Source organism: Macaca nemestrina, chromosome 7, assembly GCF_043159975.1.
Source record: "Macaca nemestrina isolate mMacNem1 chromosome 7, mMacNem.hap1, whole genome shotgun sequence".
Taxonomy (NCBI): Eukaryota; Metazoa; Chordata; class Mammalia; order Primates; family Cercopithecidae; genus Macaca; species Macaca nemestrina.
In genome coordinates, this window is record NC_092131.1 from 43624516 (window position 1) to 43636867 (window position 12352).

At 42.6% G+C, this 12352-nt stretch overlaps 1 protein-coding gene across 2 annotated transcripts in view; it reads right to left on the bottom strand.

The window, feature by feature from the left end:
• Window positions 1-12352, bottom strand: part of LOC105473695 (methylenetetrahydrofolate dehydrogenase, cyclohydrolase and formyltetrahydrofolate synthetase 1) — a 73131-nt gene that overhangs the window by 14048 nt on the left and 46731 nt on the right. For both annotated transcript variants that reach the window (XM_071100020.1, XM_011727624.2), the window contains 7 exons: window positions 10743-10845; window positions 6932-7008; window positions 5857-5997; window positions 4673-4741; window positions 4268-4379; window positions 4032-4171; window positions 1695-1736 (listed from right to left, as the gene is read on the bottom strand). In XM_071100020.1, coding sequence (XP_070956121.1) covers window positions 1695-1736; window positions 4032-4171; window positions 4268-4379; window positions 4673-4741; window positions 5857-5997; window positions 6932-7008; window positions 10743-10845 — 684 coding nt within the window. The remainder of the gene's footprint in view (window positions 1-1694; window positions 1737-4031; window positions 4172-4267; window positions 4380-4672; window positions 4742-5856; window positions 5998-6931; window positions 7009-10742; window positions 10846-12352) is intronic.

Sequence of the window (12352 nt, forward strand, 5' to 3'; positions counted from 1 at the left end):
ATTATAAACATAAACCTCCTCCAAGGGGGACTGGGCCAATGAATTACAATACATACACTCAATGAATATTTATCATGCAGATGTTATGAAAGTGAGACCCGTCTGTGTTAACATGGAACCTGTCCAAGACGTACTAAAAGGTGCAAAACCATGGAGAGCTTAATTATTCCATTTTAGGACAAACAAAAATACATGCGTATAATTCATGATAATTTTTTAAATGTTGAGAAATATGCTCTGAACTGTTAAGGGGACTCAACTCACATATATTATATTCTTGTAATGTTTGTTTATTATTTTTTACAAAGGGTATATTACTATTGTAGGCTTAACAATACATTAAATATTTTAAAAATAAAAGAGTCTTATAAAAATACATATACTGAATCATGAGCAAAACCCAGCAGTAATGTTTGTGGATACCAAAAAAGCAGAAATGGGTAGGATAAAAGGTGGAAAACAACTGATTCATTATAAATGATTTATGCTTTTTTTCCTTTAATAATTGAAAACTGAGATTATGATTTATTTGAGCTTCTAAAGAACACTGCTAATTCTTTACATGAAAACCAATTAATATGTAAGGCTGATCAAGAACAGTTTTAAATAAGCAGAATTTCTTAAATGAAGACACCAGCTGGGCCAGCTAGGGGCAGTCACTGTAATTAGACACAGGAAAGGCTGTGGGGTGGCAGGAGGGCCAGAACTGTGAATTCCCCTCCTACGCGTGAATCAGACAAATGACCATAAAAGGCAAACCATAACTCAGATGACAGGCAGACTCAAGGTACCAGCAATTTTTTTCTAGCCAGTTTTGAAATACTTCATTTGGGGCCTGAACACTGACCCTGTATTGCTTGATAATTTAAAAGCCTTCCAAAAAGGCAGAAAAATTGAATTAGCAGTGACAGCAGGTGACCTTGCCACCTTATATGATGGCCTGTCTCTCCTGTAACCACCCCAAACTGGCTTCAGAGATGTTTCTTTGATGGTAAATGACATAAATATGAAAAGGTTTGAGCTCACAGTTGTTCTCTAGCTTCCTGTTTGATGCTATAAATATCCAGGAAGCTTTGTCTAGAAAAACCACCAGAATCCTGACCATGTATCTTGGCCCTTTAATATCGATTTAAATCTGGAGAGGAGAAGCCATTTCAAAAAAGGTCTCTACTTGTTTCTGATCTGAACGGCATTTGGAACTTACCCAGCCAATGCAGGGAAGACAATGGAAGGGAACTGCTATTAGTCTAGGACAGGGTTTCTCAGCCTCACACTCCTGACATTTGAGCTGGATAACGTTGTAGGGGGCTATCCTGTGCATTAAAGGATGTTTAGCCAGCATCCCTGTTTCTACCCACTAGATCCTAGTAGCACTCCTCACCTCCAGCTGTAATAATAAAAAAAGTCTCTAGACATTGCCAAATGTCCCCGGGGTCAAAATCAGCTGTTGAGCAGCAACCACTGGTCTAGGGCAGTGGCTTATTGACACCCTATGTAGGACAATTCTGTTTTGTGAGGCCCATCTTCCCTATCTACTCATTTAATGTAACTACTCAGCACACTGCAGGCCTTTTGGCACCCTGCACCCTGGGTCACAGCAATAACCCATTCATTTCCACACGGGCCAGGTGGAGAAATGCTGATTCAAAGTGTGGTGCTTTCTAGGACACGTGAGGAGAAATAACTGAGGTTACCTCCTCTATGTAAGCCTTGGGAAGAGGCAGTCCAGCAGTGACCTGGAAGGAAAAGAAACAGAGTCAGAGGCATTTCCTATTTAAATCTCCTAGCTTAAAACGGTGCTTGTCATGTGTTAAAGGCAAGAGGCTGCAATGCTTGCAGACTGTACAGTAGTATAAGATTATTTCCTGCCCTAAGGACTTAGGGCATGTGACCAATCACACAGCACAGAACAAAAACGACTGCTTTGAGCAGCGTGGAAGACCTCTATGACCTGAATTAAGCAGGTGAGAAGGACCGGATCGATGGTGGGAGAAGTGGAAAGGGGTGTACCCTAGGCAGATGCAGTGACTCATCGAGTGAAGGCCATAGCAGTGGGGTTGGGAATCAAGGGCAGTGTGGGGAAAGAGGAAGCGGTCGGGCCTGCGGAAGTCATCCTGGGATGTCTGTCGATGGAGCCTGTGATGAGCCCTGCTGTGGTTTCATGAGCTGGTCCACAATGCCAACCCAGCATTGGTGGAGCTGAACCATGGTGTAGGGTCAATACAAACAAGAGGGAAAACAATACAGAAGGATTTTCTTTCTCTTTTATAGAGTGTATCTAAAGGATGGAGATGTCTGGTGCCACCCTCCCCCTCAACGCCCCCCGGCCCCCAGTCTTGATCTATGCCATGGCTCAGCCCTGTTGCATCCACAGAATTGAGCAAGTGGGTGAAGGTGTCCATTTCATGGGCCCCACCATGGGCAGTGGATAGTGATTAGGAAGCTCCGTCCTCTCCCACTGCAGTGAGACCATGATGCTACAACTCCAGAAGGGGTCATGAGGAGGCAGAGCAAGAAGCAAGGACCTTACACGTAGCTTCCCGTCAGTAAGGTAATGGGAGCAGGACGCCTACTCCCTTGACAGAGCCATATGTGCAAATGTTCCCCTCCATGCACAGCATTATAGGACATTATCCTGACTGTGAGGTCAGGAGGAAGCAAGGAAAGGAGGTGCGATGGTGTGAGGGTGAGTGAGGGGTGTAAGAGAGAGGAATGTTAGTTGTGACTGGGGAAAAAAAAGGGAGTCTATTCTGCGCTACTAGCAGAAAGGGGTGTGCTGGGTTGGGAGTGCCTTTGGCACTCAGGGATAATTAAGACTGGATGGGGTGCTGGGGTTGTTATGGCAGCATTCCCAGTGTGCTCTGGGGACCCAATCCTTTGAAGGGCTCCATGAGGTCAAAACTATTTCCATAAGATTCCATAACATCTTATGGCCCTTTTATTCTCATTATCATCCTCTCATTGAGCATATAATGGACTTTTCCAAATGTTATGAGACATGTGATGTCACAACAGATTAAGTGCTATCTTCAATTAAGCCGGACCCAGAGAAGATCTGAAAAATGGACAATGCCTAAATTTTGTTGGGAAAAGATAGTGCATTTTCATGTTTACGAAGTTATTTATGTTAACATGTAATTCAGTTTTAATTTCTAATGTGGTAAATATCAATAGCTATAACCCACATGAACAAAAGCTCTTTTAGGCCCTCAATAACTGTCAAGAGTGTAAAGAGGTTCTGAGGCCAAAACAGAGAACTGCTACATTAGAACAAACCCTGACCAAAAGAAATTTGATTTTTATCCTGTAGGTGAGGGAAGCCTTATTTCCTAAGTTACAATACAAGCTCCTGGTGGACAGGAATTTAATAGTTTTTCAAATGATTTCAGAAAACTAGCACCATGCCTTTTCATGTAGGACCTAAAGAAAAGGTGTTAAAATACTAGGATAAAAAGTAGAGTAGTAGGAATTTCTAAGCAGTAAGAATTCAGAGAAATACAAAATTCAGGCTGGAGGTGAGGATGAGCCAGTCTCCACCTGTTTCTCTGTTACCAGGGCAGCCCTGGGCAGATCTGTCATTCTCCTCTCCCCTGCTGCCTCCCTAGGGTGTGGAGGCCCTGTCCAGCATGAACTACTCAAGACGGGGCTGACCTCTGTCTCAGCTAACTGGTTTGGGTGGCTGGTTGCCAGTGTCACTATACAGAGGGATGCAGATTTAAAAAGAACAGTCTGAACGTAAAACAGTTTTTTGTGGGGCTAGCCAAGCACACGTCCTTGGAGGAGTTTAGATGTTGTCAGATGTCCTCCGAAAGGTAGGCAGCCGATTTTGGCCCTCTTAAAATGCTGAGCGCTGACAGTGCCTGTGAGTGATAAGGCAGCCAACACAAGGGCTGTCTGCCCATCCCTTGCTTTTGCTGCCTATTAATCACGAGGATAAAAGCAGCTCAATGAAGAAACAGGCAGAAGTCATCCAACTTCCTTTCGGCCGTCAGCACACTGCTGATAATCAGACACTTCAACCCACTGCTCACCGTGGGGCCGCCCCCGTGCATCTTGAGAGCTCTGACAGTGGCAACAAGCACCACCACGTGAGGGCGGAGGCCGGAATACCGGCATTTGATGTTAAAAAACTTTTCCATTCCAATGTCTGCTCCAAATCCCGCTTCCGTCACTGTAAGGAGGAAAGCAACAGTAAAAATGTCATCCCAATTCCCCTGATGTTAAAAGAAATATACAGTCTATTCACTGGTTTTGCAAAAACACTAACCTACAAACCCTTCTGGTCCAACAAGCTTCAGTGCGATCCGGTCTGCAAGGATGGAGGAATTGCCGTGTGCGATGTTGGCAAACGGGCCAGCATGAACAAACACTGGAGTGCCCTGTGGAAACCAGGACACCATGAGCTGAGTTGCCAATCCTGCTTCAAAGTGGGATCATACACTCAAGAATATGGAATTGATTTAGAATCAGAAGGAAAAATACTTCCCAGAGGGAAAATACAAAGTCATCTCTTTTATTTTAGTAACCTCCCAGTCACAGGTGTGAGGAAGAATGAGAAGAAAGAGATGAGCAAGTGGAGAAGGTCTCGACTACCCAGGTTAAGTGTGCTTTATAACCACTCTGCTCTGACTGTCCAAAACCAATTCAAGAAGGCAGGAGTCACTCTGCTCACCTCCAATGTCTGCATGAGATTGGGCTTGATTGCGTCCTTCATAAGCACTGTCAATGCACCACTCACCCCCTACGAAACAAATGTGTGCAGCATGAACTCCCACCAGCAAAAAAACCCAACCTTCTGAAACCAATATTTGACATTCTAGACTTACCCATGTTAGCCATCTTGGACCAACTGATACTTTCACCTGAATCAGACCATTCATGGTTTCTTTCTGGATATGCTAGGAAGTTGCCAATTATTTATTTATTTATTTTTTGAGACACAGTCTCGCTCTGTTGCCCACGCTGGAGTGCAGTGGCGCAATCTCGACTCACTGCAAGCTCTGCCTCCTGGGTTCATGCCATTCTCCTGCCTCAGTCTCTCAAGTAGCTGGGACTACAGGCACCCGCCACCACGCCCAGCTAATTTTTTTGTATTTTTAGTAGAGACAGGGTTTCACTGTGTTAGCCAGGATGGTCTCGATCTCCTGACCTTGTGATCCACCCGCCTCAGCCTCCCAAAGTGCTGGGATTGCAGGCGTGAGCCACCGCGCCCAGCCAAAGTTGCCAGATAGAATAAAAATGACATTCACATGTAATTTCTGGAAAAACATGTGACTCTGGAAACAAGCATCTTTATCAAGCTCTGCTGCTGACTGATGTGAGAAATCCATTCTAGACTCGGTTAAAGCATGGCAATGCTTGTTCCTAGAGTACTCAGTTATTTGTAACTCTGGTATCTGGGCAGACATTTCTATAAATACCAAACTCAATATGTGTCTTCCAAAGCTGAAACTGCAATATTACGCAAGAGTTCAATACCAACTTTTAACATCAGGTCACTCTATTAAGCCATCAAAGTGTAGCTGAACTAACTAGCAACAAAGATAAAGCAATGGTACTCTTGATGTTCTCTGCAAATTGAAGTCATACGCCCACTTTTAGAGATGCCCACAGGATGAAGATGTTACTCAAATCACCTGGACTTGTGATCTATTAGTAAAGCATACCACCTATTATTCACTCTGATGTACTTTTTAAACATTTCATAATTATCTTGCAATTAGCAAAATAGGATTAAACTGATGAGTTAATTGCAATGTCTTAAGTACAGCGTTAAATTCTGTTATTAATAACTGCTGAAAGACCCTAGGACAACAGATACAGATGTCGCCAAGCCTGGCATGCCTGGGTACCCACCAGATCTTCGGCACTGACGGGCTCCCCTTTCTTACTGGATGCCACCACCATTTTTCCCAGTCTCTCTCTCATGTCTTCTAGAGAAGTGGTGAGAGCCAGCACAGCCATAATTTCACTGGCCACAGAGATATCAAACTGGGCCTGTGGGCAGGGAAAAGAAGCACTAGCAAAAACTGTGTGTTAAACCAGAAGTGTGAATTGCAAGTGATCCTTTTTTACATCTGAGGCTTAAACAAATAGCTTAAAAGGATAGAATAACAGAATACTACCCAAAATATTTAATGAACATAATCTTCTAATAGCAAAAAATATTAATTAATTATTCCAAGACCCTGAGTTGTCAATTTTTTTTTTTTTTAAGACAGAGTCTCATTCTGTCGTCCAGGCTGGAGTACAGTGGCACAATCTCGGCTCAATGCAACGTCCACCTCCCGGGTTGAGGCAATTCTCGCACCTCAGCCTCCCAAGTAGCTGGGATTACAGGCACGTGCCACCATGCCCAGCTAATTTTTGTATTTTTTTTTAGTAGAGACGGGGTTTGGCTAGACTGATCTCGAACTCCTGACCTCAAGTGATACGCCCGCCTCGGCCTCCCAAAGTGCTGGGATTATAGGCGTGAGCCACCACACCCAGCCCTGAGTTGTCAATTTTTTTAAATAAATGTTACAGTAGGACCAAAAAGCTATGATTTTATCATGGCCGCTTATAATCATGTGCTTATTGTTTTCTTCATATACAAGGGAACAATATGGTACCTCTTAAACCAAGGAGATATACAGTGAAATGGCTACAAAAAAGAAGCAATTTTAATCAATTTCTATGCAAGGATATTCACTTGGGGCTCTCCACCTCCAGGAAAAAATGCTGGGGGAAAAACACACAGGTGACACATGGGATTTATTGCAAAAGCTGTCAGGAGTGCTCAATGCCACACACCTACTCACTTCCATTTTAAAAGGGAGAAGGCAGAACAACACCTGGCAGTATCAATCGTATGAGAGAGGATGGAGGAGGAGAGAAGCAGCAAGATCTAGTGCCTCCGAACTAATCTCCTTGGAAAGGGACAAATTGTTACCGTCCGTGTGTGACCCTTCTCCGTTGGAGCCTGTCCAATCGTGATCTTCCTCAGGAATCTATCATTGGTATCCAACACTATAGCAGACAGGCAAAATATAGAACGATTTTGAGTAAAAGGACCACAAAGTTAAAGGAAGCAGCAGAGTTTTAAAGCAATAAGTCTAATTGCATCATTGTCTATCAATATTTGATCTCAAAATGGATGGCAAAGCTAGAATATGTGTTAAAGTTAAGAAATGATGTTCATATACCATAAATACACAGGAGTTATTTTTAAAGCAAAGGAATGTGGAGTGGCTTGGTTTTATTCCATCTAGAGAATTCAAACAGTTAACTAGAAATCTGGAATCTATTTTAAAGCATATTCCACATATAAGAAAAACAGAGCAGTCTACATTTTTTCAAAAGACTGAGGTTTGTGTTGTTGTTCTGTGGGATGATGACTCATTGACTTTCCACCACCGTAAGAAACACAGGAGCCATCAAATCAGGGCAAGTGCAAATATCTTTTGAAACATGCTGGGTGCCAGTCCTGGTCTGGAAATTTAGGAAACATAGCACACTTAACAGAGATAATTTCTATTCTGATGACAGAATATCTATCCAATTGTATAACCACGAAAAACATGGCAAAGATCAAGCAACTAACCAACTAACGACTTCCCAGGACTAACTACTGTTAACATTTTAGTGTACCCTCAGTTCTGGTTTTTTGTATGTGTAGTGTAATAGGAAATATATTTGACCTTTGCCATGGGTTCCTGACACAAGGCTCATAGAGCTCTTGGAATTCCAAGGGTGATAGGAGTGTCTTATTATTCATTACAAACTTCTTTTGATCACACCTGAGTTTATGGTAATAAGTGACTTATGGTAGGTCTCCTAGACAGCCTCAGGAAAGGACTGGTCACCAAAAAGAACAAATGATTAGAGGACTGGAACTTTCAGTCCCACCCACCAACCTCTGGGTAAGGTATTAGGGGTGTATATTACTCTTGAACAGGCCGGGCGTGGTGGCTCACGCCTATAATCCCAGCACTTTGGGAGGCCAAGGTGGGCAGATCACCTGAGGTCAAGAGTTTGAGACCAGCCTGACCAACATGGAGAAACCCTGTCTCTACCAAAAATACAAAATTAGCCGGGCATGGTGGCAAATGCCTGTTAATCCCAGCTACTCAGGAGGCTGAGGCAGGAGAATCGCTTGAACCTGGGAAGCAGAGGTTGCGGTGAGCTGAGATCACTCCATCGCACTCCAGCCTGGGCAACAAGAACGAGACTCTGTCTCAAAAAAAAAAAAAAAAATCCTGAACAACATTTGATGAGCCTCTGGGCTGGTGAACACATCCAGGTGCTGGGAGAGTGATGCACCCTATGCTTCTCTTCCATCTGGTTGTTTCTGAGCTGTATCCTTTATAATAAACCATAAACACAAGTGAAATGCTTCTCTGAGTTCTGTGAACCATTCTAGGAAATGAACCTGAGCAGGGGATTGTGGGGACCCTCCAGTTCATAACCAGTTGATCAGAAGCACAGGTGACAACCTGGATTTGCGATTCGTGTGTGAAGTGGGGCAGTCTTGTAGGACTAAGCCCTTTACCTATAGGATCTGCTCCAGACAGTTAGTATCAGAATTGAGTTACTCAGTCAATATCCACTGGAGAAGTGAAAGTTGAATTGTTGTGGAAGAGAAAAACTACCCATCTGGTGTCAGAAGTGAGGTACTGAGCGTACTATGAGTATGGAGAGGAAACAGGAGTTGCCATTTCAGTATCAAATGCCAAACAATATCAAAGAAACACAAAATGAAATTGATCCATATTCCTATTAATAACATCATTGTTGATGGCTGAATATGTTTTAGAACAGAGTTTTTCATCTTAGAGATTGGTGAAGAAGTGTGAGGATGTGAGAAGCTCACAGAGTACAAATTTGCCTATATATTTTGTGGGTTTTTTTCCTTTCAAGATGTTTTCTATTTCAAAATTAAAATAATTTCAAAGTAAAACACACACACACACACACACACACACAATGAACAAAAAAACCCAGTTCATACTCTAAATGAGTCAAGGAGGAGAAGCATTTTTAAGACACTTGATAACATGCCAAATTATTTTCCATAAAGACTATCATAATTTCATACCAAAAGCAGTGTCTTATATAGCAATCAGACACACACACACGCCCCACTCTTACTGTAATGCGTTGTTAGAGCCAACCCTTATTTTTCAAAAGAAAAAAATATCAGGTTTCATGTAACTAATATTTCTGTAAAAAATAGCCAGTCAATAGGTATGACTGCCTCTAGTTTCTTAGAAAACATGAATGAGACACGGAGCAAAAGAAAAGTAAATCGGATACTAAATCTTCAAAATGGACTTTTAGCTTATTCCTTATAAAATATTATACCATTTGTCTAAAGCTATTGAAGCAAAGGCAGAGAAATTCCTGTGTGGTTTTAGACGTTGAGAGTGTCATCTAAAAAATGCCATTAGCTAGCAACAGTTATTGAGTCAAGGAAAATCACAAAAACGGTCAATAAATTGGCCTTCAGCTGCATTCTGCATGAGGGGATGAAGATTCCTTCTCAATAGTGATACAGAATAGAAAGCTGCACTGTTGATGCAAAGTAAAATCTAAGCTACACTAGTTGTGCATTGAGAAAAGTAACATATGGCAGTGAAGCCAGGCAACCTACTTACTAAATTGGTAAGTAATTAAACCTTGAAGGCTACCTAATATAAGAGAATTTAATAAAATGAGGTAAAAAAATGATTAGGTAGGCCGGGTGCAGTGGCTCATGCCTGTAATCCCAGCACTTTGGGAGACCGAGGCGGGCAAATCACGAGGTCAAGAGATTGAGACCATCCTGGGTAACACAGTGAAACCCCGTTTCTACTAAAAATACAAAAAATTAGCCAGGCGTGGTGGCAGGCGCCTGTAGTCCCAGCTACTCGGGAGGCTGAGGCAAGAGAATGGTGTGAACCTGGGAGGTGGAGTTTGCAGTGAGCCGAGATTGTGCCCAGCCTGGGTAACAGAGGGAGACTCTGTCCCAAAAAAAAAAAAAAAAAAAATTAGGTAAGCTAGAGAACTACAGAAAAAATCAAGTCATTTATGCCACACAAGAGTTCTAAGAATAAAGGTCACACATGATTCAAGAAGTGATTAAACATAATTTCTCTACTTCATGACACCAAAACTTTCTGCATAAAATTAAAGTTGTAAAATGTTAGTTTTGGTTTAACTACCCTAATTTCAGTCAACACTGAATAGCCAGCAAAATGTTCGACCAATCCAATGAAGAGAGATTTGATGACAGCTAATAAGGAGAGATACTGAGAGGTGGCAAGAAAAAGAAATAATGTCACCATCTTAGTCATGCCTTCGCTGGTAAAATACCAACATGGGGCCGGGCGCGGTGGCTCAAGCCTGTAATCCCAGCACTTTGGGAGGCCGAGACGGGCGGATCACGAGGTCAGGAGATCGAGACCATCCTGGCTAACACAGTGAAACCCCGTCTCTACTAAAAATACAAAAAAAACTAGCCGGGCGTGGTGGCGGGTGCCTGTAGTCCCAGCTACTCGGGAGGCTGAGGCCGGAGAATGGCGTAAACCCGGGAGGCGGAGCTTGCAGTGAGCTGAGATCCGGCCACTGCACTCCAGCCTGGGCGGCAGAGCGAGACTCCGTCTCAAAAAAAAAAAAAATACCAACATGGAAGCTTCTGAGCCTCACATTTTAACAACTATTCTGGAGGGTGTGGGGTGTGCAATATAGTCAAAACAAACGGGATTTGTACACTGCTCTGGTACCTCTTTGCCAAGTTATGGTTTCTGGATCAATGTCCAATCTTGCAAATCTGTTTATCTCTTCATCTGTCAGTGTGGTAGGGTCAGTCTTTTCAATGCCTAGTTTCTGAAAGGGTAGGAAAATGAAAACATAAAATAAGACAAATAGAAGCACAATAAATGTAAAACAAAAATTTTGATCTCTAGCTCTAAATGGGATCCCCTCTAGGAAATGCAAACCATCTTGAATTCAGAAGGAAAAACTGAAAGCTGGGGGTTATTTCCCACTGTCAACCTAAAAAAAGACATTACAAAAAATTATCTCCAAGTAGGTTGAGTTTATTCAGGAATGAGAGATGAGGATTATAACTTGGGATGCCACAAATATGCCTAGTGAGGGAAGGGAAGCTTTTACTAGCAATGAAGGCGAGCTTTGGCTGGGTGTGGTGGTTCACGCCTGTAATCCCAGCACTTTGGGAGGCCGAGATGGGCAGATCACCTGAGGTCAGGAGTTCAAGACCAGCCTGGCCAACATGGTGAAACCCTGTCTCTGCTAAACATACCAAAATTAGCTGGGCATGGTGGCAGGTACCCGTAACCCCAGCTATTCAGGAGGCTGAGGTAGGAGAACTGCTTGAACCTGGGAGGTGGAGGTTGCAGTGAGCTGAGATCACGCCATTGCACTCCAGCCTGGGAGACAGAGTGAGACTCTGTCTTAAACAAACAAACAAACAAACAAACAAAACCAATACCTTTTTGAAAAATTAAAAAACAGAAAACAAAAACAAAAAATCCCTTGTGGCCAGACGTGGTGGCTCACGCCAGTAATCCTAATACTTTGGGAGGCTGAGGCAGGACCATCGCTTGAAACCAGGAGTTTGAGACCAGCCTGGGCAACATGGTGAGACAAGGTCTCTACAAAAAATAAAGTAAAAAATTAGCCAGGTGTGGTGGTGTGTGCACCTATAGTCCCAGGTACTCAGGAGGCTAAGGTGAGAGGATTGCTTGAACCTGGAAGGTGGAAGCTTTAGTGAGCTGTTATTGTGCCTCTGCACTCCAGCCTGGGTGACAGAGAGAGACCCTGTCTCAAAAAAGAAAACAAAAAACAAAACAAAACACCTCTCTTTTGCTATTCCTTTATGGTCATACCCTCGCTTCATCCATACCCTTAGCATCTATTGATCTGTTCCCTAGCACTATAATTTTCTCTTATTGAGAATATCATACAAATGGAGTCATGCAATATGCAAGCTTTTGAGACTGGCTTCTTTCGCCCAGCATAAATTCATCCAAGTTGTTGCTTGTATCAATAGCTCATTTATTTTTATTGTATGGATGTACCAGTTTGTTTATTTATTCATCCATTGAAAGACATTTAGATTAGTCCCAGTTTTGGGAAATTATTAATAGAGCTGCTAAAAACATTAATGTACAGATTTTTATGTGAACAGAGATTTATTTTGGGTGAGATTTCTGGGTCAGGTGGTATGGTGTATGCTAACTGCATATTTGTTACAGAAATTCAAATAACATATAGATATAACCACGCTTTTAACTGTTTAACACAGACCCTTATCTATTCAGGGGAAGGCAAGTATTATTTTACAGACGAGTAAACAGAGAAACAAGTCATT